The sequence below is a fragment of the Malaclemys terrapin genome, chromosome 13, assembly GCF_027887155.1.
Source record: "Malaclemys terrapin pileata isolate rMalTer1 chromosome 13, rMalTer1.hap1, whole genome shotgun sequence".
Lineage (NCBI taxonomy): Eukaryota > Metazoa > Chordata > Testudines > Emydidae > Malaclemys > Malaclemys terrapin.
The window spans coordinates 46,296,246-46,316,635 of NC_071517.1; the positions used below are offsets into that span (position 1 = coordinate 46,296,246).

Consider the following 20,390-nt stretch of genomic DNA (forward strand, 5'->3'; position numbering starts at 1 on the left):
GGGGGGGCGGGCTGTGACACACACAGGGCACAGGGCAGGGGGGGCGGGCTGTGACACACACGGGGGGCAGTGCAGGGACTATACAGGGACTGGGCCCGTCCCACACAGACCCGGCGCTGGGCTCAGCAGGGCTGGACCCCGGGGGAGCCGCACACGGGTGCGATGGGGCCTTTAGCCGGGCGCTGGGGCTGCCCCCCCACAGCCATGGGCCCGATCCCGCCTCATGGGAACCCCATTGACCGGGAATGGCCGAATCTGGCCCAAAGCCTCCTGGGTAATGGCTGGAGGGGCTTTACCTGGGGTGACTGACAGCAGCCTCTGGCCAATAGGGGCCGGGTTCGGGGCCCAATCCAGCGCCCACTGGAGTCAAGAGAAACTTCCCCCATGGCGGCAATGGGGTTTGGATCAGCCCCGTGGGCCCTGCTGCCCCCTGACGAGGGGCGACCCCCATTCCCAGGCCCATAGGCAGCAGCCCTCTCCCCTGCTGCCCCCCGACGAGGGGCGACCCCCATTCCCAGCCCCATGGGCAGCAGCCCTCTCCCTGGATAGACGCCTCCCTCCCAAGCCCAGCAGAGGGGGGCGGGGGCAGCCCGAGGGTCCGGCTCCCCAGTGAGTCTCTAGCGGGTTGGGTGTCACGGTTACGGGGAGCTCCCGCCTGGGTACAGCAGCTGACACCGACGGGAGCGGAGCCGGGATGCTGGGGGCAGCGCGGGGTGTGTGTGTGCGAGTGGGTCCCACGAAGGCACCTGGGGGATTCAGGGGCCCCGGCTCCTCCCCACGTTTATCTGAAAGGCAAAGAGGGTCAGTTACCAGGAGCCCTGGGCCCCGACGCGAGGCTGGCAGGGATCGGGACCACTCCCCAGCACCCCCAGGGACTCTCCCTTTGACACGGGGTTGCTGGTTGGAAGAGGGGTTGTGAGTGGCTGGAAGGGACACAGAAGGGGGGGTGTCTCCCCAGGGGGTGCTGGGTGGGCCCAGGGCTGCGGGTGAAGCGGGTGCCCTCCCCGGGCAGCAGCTACTCACAAGGGGCCCCGCGGATTGCGGGCGGCGTTCATCTTCATCCCCTTGATGATGAGGATGGTGCCCGCGATGATGCCGATGATGCCCACAGCCTGGCCCAGGGCGCACACCAGGGTCTCTGTGGTCTCGGGGACGGGGGTGGGCACCTGGGCTTCTGGAGAGAGAGGGAGAGGGACAGGGCATGGAGTGAAGGGGGCTGTTTCTACCCCTCCCTCCCCGAGCCGGGAGAACCCAGGAGTCCTGGCTCCCAGCCCCCCTGCTCTAACCCACCAGCCCCCACTCCCCTCCCAGAGCCGGGGATAGAACCCAGGCATCCTGGCTCCCTGCCCTGTGCCCAGCGGGGTCCCCGGGTGCCCCGGCCTTACCCCAGTGCTTCGTGAAGGGCTCGGGCAGCCCCCCGTGCTCCACCCGGCAGTCATAGAAGTCGCCCTGGCTGGGGAGGAAGGGGAGGTAGGAGAACTTGCGGAAGGAGTTGTCCTGGCGGGGGTAGAAGTCGGTCTCAGAGACGCCCTCGGTCACCTCCTGCCCGTTCTTCAGCCACATCACGCTGAGCACCGGTGGGGAGAACTTGTCCACGAAGCAGATCAGGACGTTGGGCTCCCCCAGCTCCACGGGGTCTTCGGGGAACACGGTCACCTCAGGGGGCACTGGGGAGACAGGGGTCAGTGGGTCCCATTGCCTGCCCCTGAGCCAGCCAGTCCCTGCCCTGGGGCCAGATGGGAGCCGGCGCCCCCTAGAGGGGACAGGCCCCTGCCCCATTCCCTGCCCCCCTGAGCCAGCCAGTCCCTGGTGCTCACGCTCCAGCTCAGGGTCTCTCCCCAGGACTGTGGGGGCGTCACCGGGGCCGTCCCAGCTCCCTGCACTCACGGCTCACGGGGCACAAGGGGCAGGGGAGAGAATCCCTCAGGGGCAGGGCCTGGCGCTGGGCAGGGGCCACGAACAACCCTTGGCAAAGGAGCTGCCCTGGGCCCCCAGCCTGGAGGGTGTGAACTGCCCGGCCCCCTGCCCTGCAGAGCCCTGGCCCGGCTAACTGGCTCCCTGGAGCCCTCCAGGGGCTGTGGGGGGAGCTGAGTGGGGATGCGCAGTCTTTCAGGTGCCTGGTACTGGGCTCACGTGGGGAGGGGAGGGTCCCCTGGTGAGCAAGGTTGGGGGAGGGCCCCAGTAAAGGTGCCTGTCAGGGAAGGTGCCCCCCCTGTCCTGCTGTACCATTCTGGGCCCGTGTGTGGTTGAAGCTTTTGATAAGACTCTCCAGGTTTGCCTTGCCCACAGCCGCGTTGCCCAGGGCGCCCTGCGCCTCGTAGCTGGTGAACTTGCTGAAGTCGGGCAGGCGCCAGACGGTCTCCTTCCTCTCCAGGTCCACGTGCAAGATCTCGTCCTGGTCGAACTCGAACATGAACTCCCCGCCCTCCTGCTGGGCCGGGTCCGTGCGCTGATAGAACTCCGCCTGAGAGAGCATGTTCTCTGCTGCGGGGAGATGGGCGTCAGCACCAGCACTCACCCCCCGTGGGAGGGCATCTCTGAGCGCTTCCCCTAAGGTTGCAACAGAGGGTCCTGTGGCACCTTGTGACGAACTGGAACTGTTCTTGCTGGGGTGGGGAAATGCTGACAGGGGAGTGTGACTAGGATGGTCTGCATCAGAGGATGGGAGTCTCCCCAAGGGAACATACCTGAGCTTGTAACATGAGAACCCAGGAGGGGGTTGGAGGTCAGGTGACTCCGGGGCCCGGAAAACTGAACAAAGGCTGTGGGAGGGGTCGCTGAAAGCAGAGTGCTGGAAGCAGGCTGGAGAGATGGCTGGGAGGCAAAAATGGCTCTGACCCCCCCAAAGGGGGGTGGGCTGGCATGCCCTGGGACCCCAAGCTGGACCTAACTGAGGGGGGCCCTGTTGTCTGTGCCTGCAAGACCTGTCTTGGACTGTATTCCTGTCATCCAAATAAACCTTCTGCTTTACTGGCTGGCTGAGAGTCATGGTGAATCGCAGGAAGCCGGGGGTGCAGGGCCCTGAGTCCCCAATACTCCGTGACACACCTTTGAGACTAACAGAAGTACTGGGAGCATAAGCTTTCGTGGGTAAGAACCTCACTTCTGAAGAAGGCTTGCATCTGATGCCACAGGACCCTCTGTTGCTTTTTACAGACTCAGACTAACACAGCTACCCCTCTGATACTTGTCCCCTAAGGTTGCAGCCTCCAGCTCCCAGGCTGTGACATGGGCACTGGGAGGCCCCGTTGTGAGGGGAAAGCAGGTGCAGGGAGCCCCGTGACCCCTGGTATCGTGCTGGGACATTGGGGTCAGCACTGCCAGGGAGGGGACAGCACCCCCTACTGTGCTCCCCCCGCTCATTTGATCACAACAGGTCTCCCACCCAGGAAGTGGTCAGGCCTCTACCCACTTAGCTTGTGAGGGGGGAACGTGACCCCAGTCCAGAGAGGTGGGGTTGGAGGTTGTGACTGCAGGACATTTCATTCTCCCGTCTGTGCGTGGGGCTGGTTCCGTGTCCCAGTGTCACCATGACCTGGTTCTTGGGGCGATTTCAGTCCCTGGCCCCCGACACTCACACCCCAGGGCCGGTGACTGGGAGACCCGGGAACTCCCCAACCAGAGACATGAAAGCTGCGCTGGGGGGTCAGACACACTCCGGGAGGGGGAGGGGTCTGGCTGGGGGCTGAGGCTGGGATTGCCCAGGGCCCAAGGGAGTTGGGCACCTACACCCTAGGGAGTCGTTCGCTGACCCCAGCTCGCCCGGCAGGATCTCACCGAGCGACTGCAAAGGAGGGAACCCGTCACCACTAGCCGAGGAGAGAGTCGGCCCCACAGACCCACCCCCCACTGGGTCTGAGCCCTGGGGGACAGGGGACAATGGGGCCAGGCCGGGGAGCGGGGCCAGGGGCTCCCTGCTCTGCACAGACGCACTCACTGCTCAGCAGGATCTAGCCCTGGCACGGCTCTTTGGAGAACGTTCCCCCATCGCCCCTGTGCCTGGCGCCCCCCTGGGAGGGGTCAGCCACCGAGTCTCTGTGGGGGAGGGGGGCTGCACCCCTAGGGCAGGGCTGTGTCATACCCAAACCTCAGCGACTTCCCCACAATCCCTCTGCTGTCCCCGCGCCAGCCTCTTCTCCCCTGCTGACATGGGGGTGAGACTCCACGTCCAGATCAACCCCCCAGCCCCCTCCCTGCTCACCCCATCCCCTGCCTGCCATGGGGTGAGACCCTCCCCCTGCAGCCGCCACCCCAATCCAGTGCATCCCGGTGCCCCATCAGCCTTGTTCCCGCCCCGCCCGTACCTGTCACCGCCCCGGCGCCCGGCAGGGCCAGCAGGGTGAGCAGGGCCAGCTGGGCCATGGGGACGCCGCGTCCTGCGCCCATCTCCTCTCCCCGGCACTGGGCAGGGCGCGGGGCCGGCAGCACTAGGGGGTCGGGGGGGGCACATGTCACACCCCAGGGGGGGACAGGGCTGGGGGGCAGCGCCCAGCATTGGCCAGGGGAGCCTGGCCCAGGGGCCTGCGCCCAATGGCAGAAATCCCTGCGCCGACCAGGCTGTTACCGGGCAGAGCAGCAGCGCTGAGCCTCGCCCAGAGCAGATGGAGAAATTGCGGTCAGGCACCGCTCCTGGGGCTGGCACTGCACGGCGGGGCCTGGAGCAGGGCGGCTCCGAACAGCCCAGCGTGGGGACTGCACTGCTAGGACAGGTTTCTTCCCGGTGCGGACATGGTGCCGCCAGAGGGGTCTGTCCCCGGTGCGGACATTGGGCTGCCAGGGGGCTTTGTTCCTTGTGTGGATATGGCACCGCCACAGTGGGTTTATCCCCGGTGTGGACGCGGTGCTGCCGGGGGGGTTAGTCCCCAGTGTGAATGTGACGAAGTGGGACTGTCTGTACAAAGTTCAAGCTGGTCTCCATATTGGAAGAGAAGGTTCGAGGCCTGGAGAAACGAGTATCGACTCTGCGTTGCATAAGGGAAAATGGACAGACGTCAGGAGATGCTTCTACAGCCACAATGTTCTGAAGATTCAGAGCAGGCGCAGCAGGGACAGAAGGATTGTGAGGAGGTTTGGCAGCATGTGACCTCCAGAAGGAGAAAGAGGAGCGTCCATGCACCAGCAATGGAGATACAGGTGAGCAATCGTTTCCATGTTCTCTCTACAGGTACTAATGCGGAGAGTGGACTAGATGACCCATCTGAGGGAAGGGAGCAGAAGGAGACTCCACCGATTGGAAGGCAAAAGATGCACTGTCCTAGGGATGGGGGTTCCATGACCACCACTCCCAAGAGGAGGAGGAGGGTGGTGGTGGTCGGGGACTCCCTCCTCAGGGGGACTGAGTCATCTATCTGCCGCCCCGACCGGGAAAACCGAGAGGTCTGCTGCTTGCCAGGAGCTAGGATACACGATGTGACGGAGAGACTGCCGAGACTCATCAAGCCCTCGGATCGCTACCCCTTCCTGCTTCTCCACATGGGCACCAATGATACTGCCAAGAATGACCTTGAGCGGATCACTGCAGACTACGTGGCTCTGGGAAGAAGAATAAAGGAGTTTGAGGCGCAAGTGGTGTTCTCGTCCATCCTCCCTGTGCAAGGAAAAGGCAGGGGTAGAGACCGTCGAATGGTGGAAGTCAACGAATGGCTACGCAGGTGGTGTTGGAGAGAAGGCTTTGGATTCTTCAACCATGGGATGGTGTTCCAAGAAGGAGGAGTGCTAGGCAGAGACGGGCTCCACCTAACAAAGAGAGGGAAGAGCATCTTCGCCAGCAGGCTGGCTAACCTAGTGAGGAGGGCTTTAAACTAGGTTCACCGGGGGAAGGAGACCAAAGCCCTGAGGTAAGTGGGGAAATGGGATCCTGGGAGGAAGCACAAGCAGGAGAGCGCAAGGGGGGAGGACTCCTGTCTCATGCTGAGAAAGAGGGACGATCGATGAGTTATCTTAAGTGCCTATACACAAATGCAAGAAGCCTGGGAAACAAGCAGGGGAGAGCAATACAGCGGTGCACAGACAATCCAGGAAATTTTTGGAAAGTGTAGGGGACAATTTCCTGGTGCAAGTGCTGGAGGAACCAACTAGGGGCAGAGCTTTTCTTGACCTGCTGCTCACAAACAGGGAAGAATTAGTAGGGGAAGCAAAAGTGGATGGGAACCTGGGAGGCAGTGACCATGAGATGGTCGAGTTCAGGATCCTGATACAAGGAAGAAAGGAGAGCAGCAGAATACGGACCCTGGACTTCAGAAAAGCAGACTTTGACTCCCTCAGGGAACAGATGGGCAGGATCCCCTGGGAGAATAACATGAAGGGCAAAGGGGTCCAGGAGAGCTGGCTGTATTTTAAAGAATCCTTACTGCGGTTGCAGGAACAAACCATCCCGATGTGTAGAAAGAATAGTAAATATGGCAGGCAACCAGCTTGGCTAACCAGTGAAATCCTTGCTGATCTTAAACGCAAAAAAGAAGCTTACAAGAAGTGGAAGATTGGACAAATGACCAGGGAGGAGTATAAAAATATTGCTCAGGCATGCAGGAGTGAAATCAGGAAGGCCAAATCACACTTGGAGTTGCAGCTAGCAAGAGATGTTAAGAGTAACAAGAAGGGTTTCTTCAGGTATGTTAGCAACAAGAAGAAAGTCAAGGAAAGTGTGGGCCCCTTACTGAATGAGGGAGGCAACCTAGTGACCGAGGATGTGGAAAAAGCTAATGTACTCAATGATTTTTTTGCCTCTGTCTTCACAAACAAGGTCAGCTCCTAAACTGCTGCACTGGGCAGTACAGCATGGGGAGAAGGTGACCAACCCTCTGTGGAGAAAGAAGTGGTTCAGAACTATTTAGAAAAACTGGACGTGCACAAGTCCATGGGGCCGGATGCGCTGCATCCGAGGGTGCTAAAGGAGTTGGCGGATGTGATTGCAGAGCCATTGGCCATAATCTTTGAAAACTCATGGCGATCGGGGGAGGTCCCAGATGACTGGAAAAAGGCTAATGTAGTGCCCATCTTTAAAAAAGGGAAGAAGGAGGATCCAGGGAACTACAGGCCAGTCAGCTTCACCTCAGTCCCTGGAAAAATCATGGAGCAGGTCCTCAAGGAATCAATTATGAAACACTTAGAGGAGAGGAAAGTGATCAGGAACAGTCAGCATGGATTCACCAAGGGGAAGTCGTGCCTGACTAACCTAATTGCCTTCTATGATGAGATAACTGGCTCTGTGGATGAGAGGAAAGCAGTGGATGTGTTATTCCTTGACTTTAGCAACGCTTTTGATACGGTCTCCCACAGTATTCTTGCTGCCAAGTTAAATAAGTATGGGCTGGATGAATGGACTATAAGGTGGATAGAAAGCTGGCTAGATCGTCGGGCTCAACGGGTAGTGATCAATGGCTCCATGTCTAGTTGGCAGCCGGTTTCAAGCGGAGTTCCCCAAGGGTCGGTCCTGGGGCTGGTTTTGTTTAATCTCTTTATTAATGATCTGGAGGATGGTTTGGACTGCACTCTCAGCAAGTTTGCAGATGATACTAAACTGGAAGGCGTGGTAGATACACTGGAGGTAGCAATTCTGCAGAAAAGGACCTAGGGGTCACAGTGGACGAGAAGCTGGATATGAGTCAACAGTGTGCTCTTGTTGCCAAGAAGGCTAACGGCATTTTGGGCTGTATAAGTAGGGGCATTGCCAGCAGATCGAGGAACATGATCGTTCCCCTTTATTCGACATTGGTGAGGCCTCATCTGGAGTACTGTGTCCAGTTTTGGGCCCCACACTACAAGAAGGATGTGGAAAAATTGGAAAGAGTCCAGCGGAAGGCAACAAAAATGATTAGGGGTCTGGAGTACATGACTTATGAGGAGAGGCTGAGGGAACTGGGATTGTTTAGTCTGCAGAAGAGAAGAGTGAGGGGGGATTTGATAGCAGCCTTCAACTATCTGAAGGGGGGTTCCAAAGAGGATGGAGCTCGGTTGTTCTCAGTGGTGGCAGATGACAGAACAAGGAGCAATGGTCTCAAGTTGCAGTGGGGGAGGTCCAGGTTGGATATCAGGAAACACTATTTCACTAGGAGGGTGGTGATGCACTGGAGTGCATTACCTAGGGTGGTGGTGGAGTCTCCTTCCTTGGAGGTTTTTAAGGCCCGGCTTGACAAAGCCCTGGCTGGGATGATTTAGTTGGGAATTGGTCCTGCTTTGAGCAGGGGGTTGGACTAGATGACCTCCTGAGGTCCCTTCCAACCCTGATATTCTATGATTCTATGATTCTAAGATTAATGTTTCCTCTGAATACTGTGTGGGTGCCTCAGTTTCCCCTATGCATTTCTTAAGTCTCTAGGTGGTGGGGAAAGGCCAGTGTGCATAAATCACTGACACTCTGTCTCCTGGCAACAAATGGCCAGGGCCCCTTCCCCCCCTGCAAGGAAATAGCTAAAGGTGAACAAAGATCAGGTGACCTCCTGGCCCGCGAAAGAGACAAAGCCCAGAGGAGGAGGGGCTGGAGGAGGTTTCAGGGATGGAGCTGGCTGGGGACTAGAAATGAGGGCAGACGGGGGTGTCTAGCTCACGGAACCCCAGGATGGACCCGGCCGAGGGTCCTGTTCTCTGTACCTACAAGCTCTGTTTTAGACCGTGTTCATGTCATCTAATAAACCTCTGTTTTACTGGCTGGCTGAGAGTCACGTCTGATTGCAAAGTGGGGGTACGTGCAGGTCCTCTGGCTGCCCCAGGATCCCGCCGGGGTGGACTCACTGTGGGAAGCGCACGGAGGGGCATATGCTGAATGCTCCAAGGTCAAACCCAGGAGGTGAACCCGTGTGAACTTCTTGCCCTGAAGACAGTCTGCTCCGAGGGAGAGGAGGCTCCCCAAAGTCCTGACTGGCTTTGTGGGGAGCAGTTCCAGAGCATCGCCCGGGGACTCCGTGACAGTGGGGACCGCACCTCCCTCCACAGCGCTCACGCCACCCCCAGGCCCCCTGTTCTGCAGCACGGCTGGGTGCACACAGGGGACTTGGCCAGCCCAGCTCTGAACTGGGGGGGTCACACCCCTGACCCACAGAGATCTGCCGGGATAAGTGTTAAGTGCAGACCAGGCCTCAAACGGGGTTTCGAGCACCATCCATGGGAGATTGGGACACAGGCCCATCACCCTGTAGGAGAGCGCTGTTTCCATCCGGCCCCAGGGTGGGGACTGACTGGCTGGGGAGGTGGGGATGGGGATATGGAGCCTTTCCCCTCTGCTGGCACCGGCTCCGATCTCCTGTTAGTGACCAAACGCCCTCCCCCGGGGTCTGTCCTGGGCCCTGTGTGGGGCACGTTGGTCCGTGTCCCCTGCCCAAAGCTGCTGTCCCTCCCGCCCCCATCCCCCGGCTAACGTGCTGGGTGTTCACACTGCGCCCGGCAGGAGGGGCTGGGCACTGGAGGGGCCGGAGAGGGGCCGGCCCAGCAGTTCAGGTGCTGGCCTGGGGCCCAGGAGCCCCGGGGTCATTTCCGTCCCTGCCACAGACTGGGCTCAACGGGTAGTGATCAATGGCTCCATGTCTAGTTGGCAGCCGGTATCAAGCAGAGTGCCCCAAGGGTCGGTCCTGGGGCCAGTTTTGTTTAATCTCTTTATTAATGATCTGGAGGATGGCGTGGACTGCACTCTCAGCAAGTTTGCAGATGACACTAAACTGGGAGTCGTGGTAGATATGCTGGAGGGTAGGGATCGGATACAGAGGGACCTAGACAAATTAGAGGATTGGGCCAAAAAAAACCTGATGAGGTTCAACAAGGACAAGTGCAGAGTCCTGCACTTAGGACGGAAGAATCCCATGCACTGCTACAGACTAGGGACCGAATGGCTAGGTAGCAGTTCTGCAGAAAAGGACCTAGGGGTCACAGTGGACGAGAAGCTGGATATGAGTCAACAGTGTGCTCTTGTTGCCAAGAAGGCTAACGGCATTTTGGGCTGTATAAGTAGGGGCATTGCCAGCAGATCGAGGGACGTGATCGTTCCCCTTTATTCGACATTGGTGAGGCCTCATCTGGAGTACTGTGTCCAGTTTTGGGCCCCACACTACAAGAAGGATGTGGAAAAATTGGAAAGAGTCCAGCGGAGGGCAACAGAAATGATTAGGGGTCTGGAGCGCATGACTTATGAGGAGAGGCTGAGGGAACTGGGATTGTTTAGTCTCCAGAAGAGAAGAGTGAGGGGGGATTTGATCGCAGCCTTCAACTACCTGAAGGGGGGTTCCAAAGAGGATGGAGCTCGGTTGTTCTCAGTGGTGGCAGATGACAGAACAAGGAGCAATGGTCTCAAGTTGCAGTGTGGGAGGTCCAGGTTGGATATTAGGAAACACTATTTCACTAGGAGGGTGGTGAAGCACTGGAATGCGTTACCTAGGGAGGTGGTGGAATCTCCTTCTTGGAGGTTTTTAAGGCCCGGCTTGACAAAGCCCTGGCTGGGATGATTTAGTTGGGGTTGGTCCTGCTTTGAGCAGGGGGTTGGACTAGATACCTCCTGAGGTCCCTTCCAACTCTGATATTCTATGATTCTATGTGTGTGACCCTGGGCCAGTCACTGACTTCTCTGGGCCTCCCTCCCCAGCTGGGCCATGGGGACAACAGCCCGGCCCTGCCCCACGGTGTGTGTGTGTGGGGGGGGTGAATGCAGCAGAGAGGGGGAGGGGCTCAGAGACTGCGGGGCCAGAGAAGCCCCTTAGGGAGATCGATGGTGGGAGCAGCTGGAAGGCCGAGCTGTGCCTGACCCATGGACACTGAGCCCCCCGCTCTGGTGGGGTGCCTGGGGGCAGGGCATGGAGGTGTGGGGGGGAGCTCAGAAGTTCTGCCTGTGGGGCCAGCTTCGAACCTTCCCCTGGGACTAAATTTACCCCCAAGAAACCAGAGACCCCCCCACCCACACCTGTGGATCGAGGCACCAGGGGAAGAGGACGGAGGGTCCCAGGCCCGTTGCTGGGGGCCCTACTCTGGTGGGGGCTGGTCCCTGGGCTGGCCCCGCTCTCCAGCTGCCCCGGGGCCATGGCAGGCACCGGGCGAGTCCTGCAGCCCGACCCCAGGCCCTGCTCTGCCCCCTACGAGGGAGAAGTCGGGAACCGAGCCCTGCTGGGGCCGGCTCTGCCTGGCGACTGGTGACGCTGCCCAGACCCGGTGCTGACTGGCCCCTGGGCTGGGGGTGCCCAATCCCCGGGGCCGTGGGCAGCGTCCCGGGGCTGGTGCTCGGAGCTGGGCAGAGAAGGTCTCAGGCTGGAGGGTCCCGACGCCTTTCCAGGTCTCTCCCTCCTGAGCAGCGATGGGGGCGGGTCGGATCCTGGGGGCCGGGAGCGGCTGGGCTGGGGCTCTGCTAGTGACACTGACGGTGCTGAGAACCCACCTGGCTCATTGCACAGAGCCCGAAGGTGAGCAGAGACCCCAGCGCCCCGGGGAGCCCCGTCCTGCCTGTGCCCGTGTCTCCCCCGCTCAGTGTCTCCCACCAAGCCCCAGTCTCTGCCCTGCATGCCCCAGTGTGGGCTCAGTGTTAGTCATGCACCGCCCCCGTCATGCCCCTTCCCCCTACCTGGGGGTGGGTTCGGGTTCGGGTTTGGGTTTGGGGCGGTGGGTTCCTTGATGCTCTCACGGCTCCGGCTGTTCCCCCCCGCGCTGGGCTACGAGCTGGGGGCAGGACGGGGAGGGGCAGCTGGGGGGTGTCTGAGCCGAGCCATTCCCTGCTCCCCCCCGCAGGGTGGTTTCTGTACCAGACGAAGTCTGACTGTCTGTTCACCAACGGCACCGAGCGGGTCCGGTTCCTGGACCGGTACATGTACGACCGGCAGCAGTTCGTGCACTTCGACAGCGACGTGGGGGTGTACGTGGGGGAGACGGAGGTGGGGCGGGCCCAGGCCGAGGGCTGGAACAAGGACCCGGCGATCCTGGCGCAGATGCGGGCTGCGGTGGACACGTTCTGCCGGCACAACTACGGGGCGGCCGAGCCTTTCAGCGTGGCCCGGAGAGGTGAGCGCGGGGGGGGGGGGGGGGGGGACAGCGACCCGGCGATCCAGGCGGGCTCAGGTGGACACGTTCTGCCGGCACAACTACAGGACGGCGCAGGCGGGGAAGATGGTCGGCCGCCGAGGTGAGCGGGGGGCGGGGCCAGGAGCGGGGGCGGGGCTCGGAGAGGGGGGCGGGGCCAGGAGGGGGGCGGGGCTCGGAGAGGGGAGCACGGGGGGCGGAGGGGTAACAGAAGGCCTCGTGCTACGGGGCGGGGGCAGCAAGCGCTGGGGTCGGGTAACGGGGGCAGGGAATCTCCCCGGCCGCCCCCGGGTCTGGCTGCAGCGCCCCCTGGCTGCAGGGAGCAGAGCCCACCCGGGTCAGTCTGGGGGGGGCTGACCCCTCCCCCTTTCCAGCCCCCCCTGCTCCTCTGAGGGGTTCAGCCCCCAGCACCCCCACTCAGGGGCAGGCGACTGCTGCGGCTCCTACCCCCCTTCCTGAGCTGGGGGGGGCCGGGCGATGAGGCAGAACTTTCAACGCCCCCAACCCTGCCCCTCCCCCCTCGGGGTGCCCCTAACTGGGGGCTGGGAGCAGCCCCTGGTCCCTGGGCTGAGACCCCGTCTCCCTGGGCCCAGGGTCAGACAGTCCCTGGCTCTGTCCCCATGGGGGTGTCGGGACACGACTCCCCTCGGGCCATTTCTGCCGGAGCCTGCCCAGCGCAATGGGGGGCAGGAGAGAACCAACCCCACCCCGGGGCAGTGAGGGGGGAACGGGCTGGCTGGGGAATCGGACCCCACACACCATGGGGAGCCCTGTCTGTCCTGGGCATGTACTGGGGAACGGGACCTTACACATCCAGGGTGCCATGCCCCAGGCACCTGCCAGGTGTATCAGGGGGTTGGATGCCCTTCCTGGAAAGGCGCCGTGTGTATGGTTGGGAGGGATTGGACTCCACACACCTTGGGGAGTATCGCCCTAGGCAGGTGCTGGGCATATGGGGGGGAATATTTTCGGGGGGGGGTCACCTGTTCTCTCTGAGCCCCCATCTGTCTCCGGCCCCTTTCTCAGCCCCCTCTTTCTCTCCCCCCAGTTCAGCCCAAGGTGAAAGTTTCCCCCACGAAATCGGGGTCTGAGCCCCACTCCCACCTGCTGGTTTGCTCGGTGACGGGGTTTTACCCCTCGGGGATCGAGATCAAGTGGCTGAAGAATGGGCAGGAGCAGACAGCCGGGGTGGTGTCCACGGAGCTGCTCCAGAACGGAGACTGGACCTTCCAGATCCTGGTGATGCTGGAGATGAGCCCCCGGCGCGGGGACGTCTACACCTGCCAGGTGGAGCACATCAGCCTGCGGGGCCCCCTCGCCGTGCACTGGGGTAAGAGCGCTGGGTCACCCAGCCCCCACCAATACCAGCCCAAGCCAAGACTTCAAAGCACTGTCTACTGTCGCCTTTTATTCTATTTAATGTTAATTATACTCCAGTGGGTTCAGCTCTGGGCTACAGCCTCACGTTCAACAACGTTATCTCTGTTTGTTCTGGATTTAGAGCCCATAGGAACACATGGAACCGTAGGCACCTAACACATACAAGAGCGTCTGTCTTTTAGCAGTTTTATTACAGTTACTAACAAAGTTATAAATATCCCAGCACATACAACCCCTAAAGATAAGTACCACGTACTAGTTACATCTACAGACTTACTCTCATCCTCCTAGAGATGGTGTTAGAGTCTGTTGCCCTGTCATGGATTGACCATCAATCTACGGGAGTGGTTCCTGCTGGAGTTTTCCGTAGGAAGCTCGATTTCCCTGCTCTGAGCACTTTGAAGTATTTATTGATAACTTTGGTTTTATTTAAAACTTTAATTTCACTTCCTCGTTTTTATACTCCGTGTGCAGAGTGGAAATCCAGGCTGCTGCTTTAATTGCTACTGCAATAGGTTGAGGTGGGGTGTGCTGACTGTTCAATATCATGGGATTCATTTGCTGCTGTATTTCTTACATTTCAACGCTCGTGAGAATTTAGGTTCGGGGTAAAGTACTGATGCATGTCCACCCTGGGAGCACTCTTCGAGAAGTGCTGAACTCATTATCTAAAGCTTATAGTTTTTTGTACTGGCCAGATTGGAGAATTGCACATGGAAGTACACGCACGAATGATTTCCTGTTTCAGCAGAGATTCAATGGCTTTAGCAGATTTGGAAAAGGACACTGCTTTTGTGGGGGGAATTTTTCTTCTACAATTTTAACAGTTACATCCATATTTTTACATTTATGCTCATGTTCAGCAAAAACATCAACCCTACTCACAATTTTTAGAGCACTTGTACAGGCCCTGCTAACCCAAATCTATTGACCTGGGCTGGGAGCGTCTGTTCTCCCTGTCTCACAGCACAAGGACAAGGGGACACTCAGTGGGATGAAAAGGGGCAAATTCACACCTGGTCAAAGGAAAGACGTTTTCCACACAATGTGTAATTAGCCTGTGGAACTCACTGCCACAGGATATAATGAGAGCTGAGCAAGGTTCACAAAGGGATTGGCCATTTCTGTGGCTCACAGGCTATCCAAGGCTAGACCAGTTCATGCTGACAATGGGCAGGATCTCAAACCTCGCGCTGCAGGGCCTGAGCCGATCTCTGATGATCCCAGACCAGGAGGAGCCCTGATGTAGGGCAGATTGTCCCACAGCTGCTCCTGCGGGCTCTGGCCCCTGGCTCTGACCCGGCCGGCGCTGGTCACTGGCACAGACGGGAGCCTGGCCCGGAGGCCCCTGGCCGGCGCCGGTCACTGGCGCAGACAGGAGCCTGGCCCGGAGGCCCCTGGCTCTGCCCTGGCCGGCGCCGGTCACTGGCGCAGACGGGAGCCTGGCCCGGAGGCCCCTGGCTCTGCCCTGGCCGGCGCCGGTCACTGGCGCGGACGGGAGCCCGGCCCGGAGGCCCCTGTCTCTGCCCCGGCCGGCGCCGGTCACTGGCACGGACGGGAGCCCGGCCCGGAGGCCCCTGGCGCTGACCCAGCCGGCGCCGGTCACTGGTGCGGACGGGAGCCAGGCCTGGAGGCCCCTGGCTCTGCCCCGGCCGGCACCAGTCACTGGCGCGGACGGGAGCCCGGCCCGGAGGCCCCTGGCTCTGACCAGGCCGGCGCCGGTCACTGGCACGGACGGGAGCCCGGCCCGGAGGCCCCTGGCTCTGACCCGTCCCGTCCCATGTCCCTGTTTCAGAGGCGCAGTCTGACTCCGCCAGGAGCAAGATGCTGACGGCGGTCGGGGGCTTCGTGCTGGGGCTGATCTTCCTGGCGCCCGGACTCCTCATCTACCTGAAGAATAAGAAAGGTGAATGGCTCCGGGCGGGGGCGGGGCACCAGGGGGTCTCTGGGGGGACGTGGGGCTGGGGGGGCTCAGGGGAATCTGGGGGGCTGGGTTCCTAGTGAGGGGCGTTCCATGCCGTGGGGCAGGGGCTGGACTCTGACCCCCAGGAACCGGCTCCCCCTGCCCTGGGCTGTGACCATGTTTCTCTTTGTTTTTCAGGGCGCCCCGTTCCCCAACCTGCAGGTAATTTCAATCCCCCTCCCCCCGTTAATCCCCCCTCCCCCCACACTGAGCACAGGCTGCCTGGGGTGCCCGTGGGCGGCTGCTTCTGTCCCTCGGCCCCTGACACCCGCCCGGCTCAGCCCCTGGGCAGCTGGGCAATGGGGCGCTGGCCCCGCGGAGGAGGAGGCTGCGGCTCACTCGGTCCCCGTTCAGGCCGATCCCCGAGCTGCTCCCGGGGACAGAGGGTCCTGGGTCCTGCCGAGCATCGCCCAGCCCTGCGGCTGCCGGGCAGAGTCACTGGGGCGCCCTGGGGCCTGGCCGAGAAAATCCCCCGTCCGTCCCGCTAGCCCCACGGCCAGGGGCTGATTTCTCTCCCCTCTCCCTGCAGGGCTCCTGCGTTAGATCCTGGGCCGGGGCCGGGACATGGGGCCTTGGCAGTCCAGGGCCGTCAATCCGGGGTCAGCGTGAAAGTCCCCATGCAATTGTCCACAGCCCAGTGGAGACATTTCTCCAGCCCCGCGACCCAGAAAGGGTTAACGCTCGACGTCGTTTCACACCCCGTCCGACTGTGGGTGGACAGACGGACAGACTGACATCTTCTTTCCCCTCACCTGGTTTCACTTCCTCCCCCACCCCCCACGGGATGGTTCTGAGCCCTCCAGCCCCGGCCCCAGCAGCATCCACCACACTCTGCTCCCTGGGCCTCCCGCCCCGACTCTGCCCAGCCTCCGGTGATGCCGGGTTGGCGCCGCGCTGCCACTGGCCGAGCCCCGGAGGCGCTAACCCTGGCCCAGCGTCACTGCCTGTTTGTGCATCACTGAGACACCAGGTCCCATGGGCGGGCGTCATTTCGGTGCCAGGGACTTTCCACCCAAAACCACCCGGGCCTGCAGCCTGGCTGGCACCCGGGGGCCTGGCCCAGCCCCACACCTGCACTGGAGAGGAGTAAACTGCGAGTGAAATGCAGCCCCGGTCGGTGTCCTCACCCCACGGTATGGGGGGGACACTGAGAGCAACAGACTTGTCAGACACCACTGAGCCACCCAGCCCCCCCTGCTCTGATCCACCAGCCCCAGTCCCCTCCCAGAGCCAGGAGAGAATCCAGGAGTCCGGGCTCCTAACCCCCCCCTGCTCTGACCCACCAGCTCCCACTCCCCTCCCAGAGCCAGGGAGAGAACCCAGGAGTCCTGACTCTCAGCCCCCCCTGCTCTAACCCACCAGCCCCCACTCCCCTCCCAGAGCTGGGGATAGAACCAAGGGGTCCTGGATTCCCAGCTCTAACCGTTACACCTGTCACGGAGTATTGGGGGACTCAGGGCCCTGCACCCCCGGCTTCCTGCGATTCACCATGACTCTCAGCCAGCCAGTAAAGCAGAAGGTTTATTTGGATGACAGGAATACAGTCCAAGACAGGTCTTGCAGGCACAGACAACAGGGCCCCCCTCAGTTAGGTCCAGCTTGGGGTCCCAGGGCATGCCAGCCCACCCCCCTTGGGGGGTCAGAGCCATCTCTCCTCCCAGCCATCTCTCCAGCCTCCTCCCAGCCTGCTTCCAGCACTCTGCCTTTAGCGACCCCTCCCACAGCCTTTGTTCAGTTTCCCGGGCCCCGGAGTCACCTGACTTCCAACCCCCTCCTGGGTTCTCATGTTACAAGCTCAGGTATGTTCCCTTGGGCAGACTCCCATCCCCCGATGCAGACCATCCTAGTCACACTCCCCTGTCAGCATTCCCACACCCCAGCAAGAACAGTCCCAGTTCGTCACAACACCCCACTCCCCTCGCAGAGCTTGGAATAGGACCCAGGAGTCCTGCCTCCCAGTCCCTACGCACTAGACCCCACTCCCCTCCCAGAGCCAGGACAGAACCCAGGAGTCCTGGCTCCCAGCCCCCCCTGCTCTGATCCACTAGACCCCACTCCTCTCCCAGAGCTGGGGATAGAACCAGTGGCGTAGCCAGCTTCTAAGAGCAGGGGGAGCAAACATAAAAAAGGCTCCCCCCCTTGGCTCCTCCTCTGGCCACGCCCCCCCGGCTCCTCCTCCGGCCACACCACCCCTCCCCCCGCCCATGGCTCCTCCGGCCCTGCCGTACCACCCCTGCGGCCCCCCCCGCTCTTCTGGCTGTGGCTGCCGGCCGCCATGCTGCGCCCCCCCCCCCCCACCGCTTCTCCGGTCGCGCCCCCCCCCATGGCTGCTGGCCGTGCTGCAGGCGGCCAGCCTGTGCCCCCCCTCGCTCCTGCGTCCGCCTTTGGAAATTTGCTGAGGGGAAGCAGCTGCTTCCCCTGCACCCCGCTAGCTACGCTACTGGATAGAACCCAGGAGTCCTGGCTCCCAGGCCCCCTCCCCCGCATGCTAGAGACGAGCATGGGTCTGTCCATCTGGGGTGCTCACTCAGAGGCATGGGGCTGGCGCGGAATGAAGGGTCCTGGCTGAGGATGGGGGGTTGGGGGTGCTCAGGCTCGGGGTGCAGACGGAGGGACAGGCTGCGGGTCACGGCTACAGACACCCCTGCGCAAGCGGGACCCTGTGTGGCCGGCTTCCCTGCGGGCGGGTTCTGGGGGTGTGGGGCGCGTGTGGGTGTATGGGGGGGGGTCTGTGGGACACGTCCCCTCCCTCATGGGTGAGGCGCTTCCCAAGAAATCCGGCCCATCCTGCACTTCCCCCGCTGGATCCCCCCCCGCCATGTTCCCGCTCCCCACCCCCCCTCTCCCCCCCGCAGCTCTATGGCGCGGGTGCTGCTGTGGGTGTGAACGGAGCGCCCTGGTGACGCTCTCAGAGACAGACACGGGTCTCCCCCTGGCCCCACGGGGTCATCAAATGCTGCTCCCTGCAGAGATCCCCCTGCCCAAGGGACCCCCCTACCCCGTCCCACCCGGGCACAGACCCATAGCAAATCCCGTCCCAGAGCCAACAGCCTGCCCCACGGGGCTCCAGAGAGCAGGACAAGGGGTGAGCAGCCGTGGGGTGAATCCAGGGGCTCTGCAAAGACCAGCTGCTCCCCCTGGTGCAGGGCGTCAGGCGCTCTCCCCCCTGCCCACCCAGCTCGCACCTACCCAGCAACGGGGGGCTCTGGTGGGGGCAGGCTGAGCAGGGGGAGGCCGGGTCCCAGGGCAGTGCCGGGCGGCTGTAGGGCCTGGCTATGGAGGGCCGGGTCCCCACCCGGGGTCACTCGGCCCTCAACTCGGGCAGAACCCCCCCCCCCCAAGTTCCCATGGGGTGAGACCAGCTACGGGGCGGGGGGGGGGGATGACATTCTCCCCAGATGATTGGTTGAACCCAGGGCAGGGGTCTCCACAGCTTTACCAGCTCCTGTCTGGCTCTGGGGCTGTCTCCGTCTCAGCGTGGGGGACCCTCCCCCGTCCCATGGGGACCAACCAGCCCCGCTTCCCTCTGACCTCTCCCCCCGCAATCCCCACACCGGCCTGTGGATGGGGGGACGCCAGCCGGGCCCCTCCTGGTACCACAGAGCTGGCTGAGACTCCAGCAGAGCCTAGCGATGGGGGGGCCAGGCAGCGCCCCGTACGAGGGGCTGGGCCGTCACGCGGACATCGGGGCTCCTCAGGGCGTCCTAGGGGGTGAGATTGTTGCAGAGCAAAGGGCCAGTGCACATAAATGGCCGACACTCTGTCTCCTGGCAACTAATGGCCGGGGCCCTTCTCCCCTGCAAGGGGATGCTAAAGGTGTTGGAGAACAAAGGGATCAGGTGACCTCCGGGCCTGGGAAAGGAACAAAGGTCAGAGGAGGAGGGGCTGGAGGGGGTTTCAGGGGTTGGAGCTACCTGGGGATGGGAAGGGCTGTCTGGCTCGAGGGACCCCAGAATGGACCCGGCTGTGGGGTCCCGTTCGCTGGACCTACAAGCTCTGTTTTAGACCGTGTTCCTGTCGTTTAATAAACCTGTTTTACTGGCTGGCCGAGAGTCACGTCTGACTGCGAAGTGGGGGTGCAGGACCCTCTGGCTCCCCCAGGACCCCGCCAGGGCGGACTCGCTGTGGGAAGCGCACGGAGGGGCATATGCTGAATGCTCCAAGGTCAGACCCAGGAGGTGAAGCCGTGTGAGCTTCTTGCCCTGAAGACGGTCTGCTCCGAGGGAGAAGAGGCTCCCCAGAGTCCTGACTGGCTTTGTGGGGAGCAGTTCCAGAGCATCGCCCGGGGACTCCGTGACACCCCCACACCCAACACCCCCCGACTCCCTATGGCCAGAGCTCCCCCAGACCCACCCACAAATGCCCAGCGCCCTGCACAACACCACCCTGCCCACTGCCCTGCCACAACTGCCCAGCACCCCCCACAGAACCCCCACTCCCTAGTGCCCCAACACAAACAACTTCCCTGCCCCCTCACAGCCCAGCAGCCCCCCAGACTTCCCACAGACCCATTGCCCCACGCCCTGCCTCCCAGCCACACTCACCGGCCCTGCTGGGAGGTGACTGTGGGGCGGGTGGAGCCGGCAGCACAGCCAGGGCTGGTCCCAGGGCCGGGAATCGCTCCGGCCCCTTGGGAGCGGTGTGATCAGCCAGGCCAGGGCCTGCCCCAGCCAGGCTCCTTCAGGACCCACTTGCCTGGAGGAGCCCAGCCAAGCCGCCCCCGCCCCGTCCCATCCCCCCCTAACTGCCTGAGACCGTCCAGGCTTCTGCACCAGTCCCAGACGGCTCAGCTCCGGGGACACGGGGGGGGTCCCACAGGTGGTGGGAAGCAGAGACTGCCCGGAGCCAGAGGTGCACTGGGGTCCAGCCAGGGGGCAGAGAGGAGCCAGCAGATGGGGCCAGGGGGTGAAGAGGAGCCGAGAGGAGCAAGTGGTGGGCGGGGGGAGCCAGCGGGGTCTCAGGGCGCAGTGCAAGCAGACCAGGCCAGGGCCCCTTCTGTGCATGGGCCCGGCTCCATGGGGCCACTGGCGCTATTGTAAACCTGGCACTGCCCCCCCCCCAG

General features: G+C 62.0%; 1 protein-coding gene and 1 pseudogene across 1 annotated transcript; one reads left to right on the forward strand and one right to left on the reverse strand.

Annotated features, from left to right (window-relative positions):
* Nucleotides 1-1,019: 1,019 nt before the first annotated feature.
* LOC128847577 (HLA class II histocompatibility antigen, DR alpha chain-like) lies at nt 1,020-4,510 on the reverse strand (annotated as a pseudogene).
* A 6,699-nt stretch (nt 4,511-11,209) lies between these two features.
* On the forward strand, nt 11,210-17,498 carry LOC128847582 (H-2 class II histocompatibility antigen, E-S beta chain-like). Its single transcript, XM_054047103.1, has 6 exons — nt 11,210-11,375; nt 11,698-11,967; nt 13,034-13,315; nt 15,161-15,271; nt 15,467-15,490; nt 15,858-17,498. The coding sequence occupies exons 1-6, from the start codon at nt 11,270-11,272 to the stop codon at nt 15,869-15,871; spliced, it is 807 nt and encodes a 268-aa protein (XP_053903078.1). The 5' UTR covers nt 11,210-11,269; the 3' UTR covers nt 15,872-17,498.
* The last annotated feature ends 2,892 nt before the right edge of the window (nt 17,499-20,390 follow it).

Excerpts from the sequence above, each read along its gene's own strand:
- LOC128847582 (XM_054047103.1), top strand. The coding sequence starts at position 11,270 with ATGGGGGCGGGTCGGATCCTGGGGGCCGGGAGCGGCTGGGCTGGGGCT. Across the intron at positions 11,376-11,697 it reads TCATTGCACAGAGCCCGAAG|GGTGGTTTCTGTACCAGACG; the intron begins GTGAGCAGAGAC and ends TCCCCCCCGCAG. Across the intron at positions 13,316-15,160 it reads CCCCCTCGCCGTGCACTGGG|AGGCGCAGTCTGACTCCGCC; the intron begins GTAAGAGCGCTG and ends TCCCTGTTTCAG.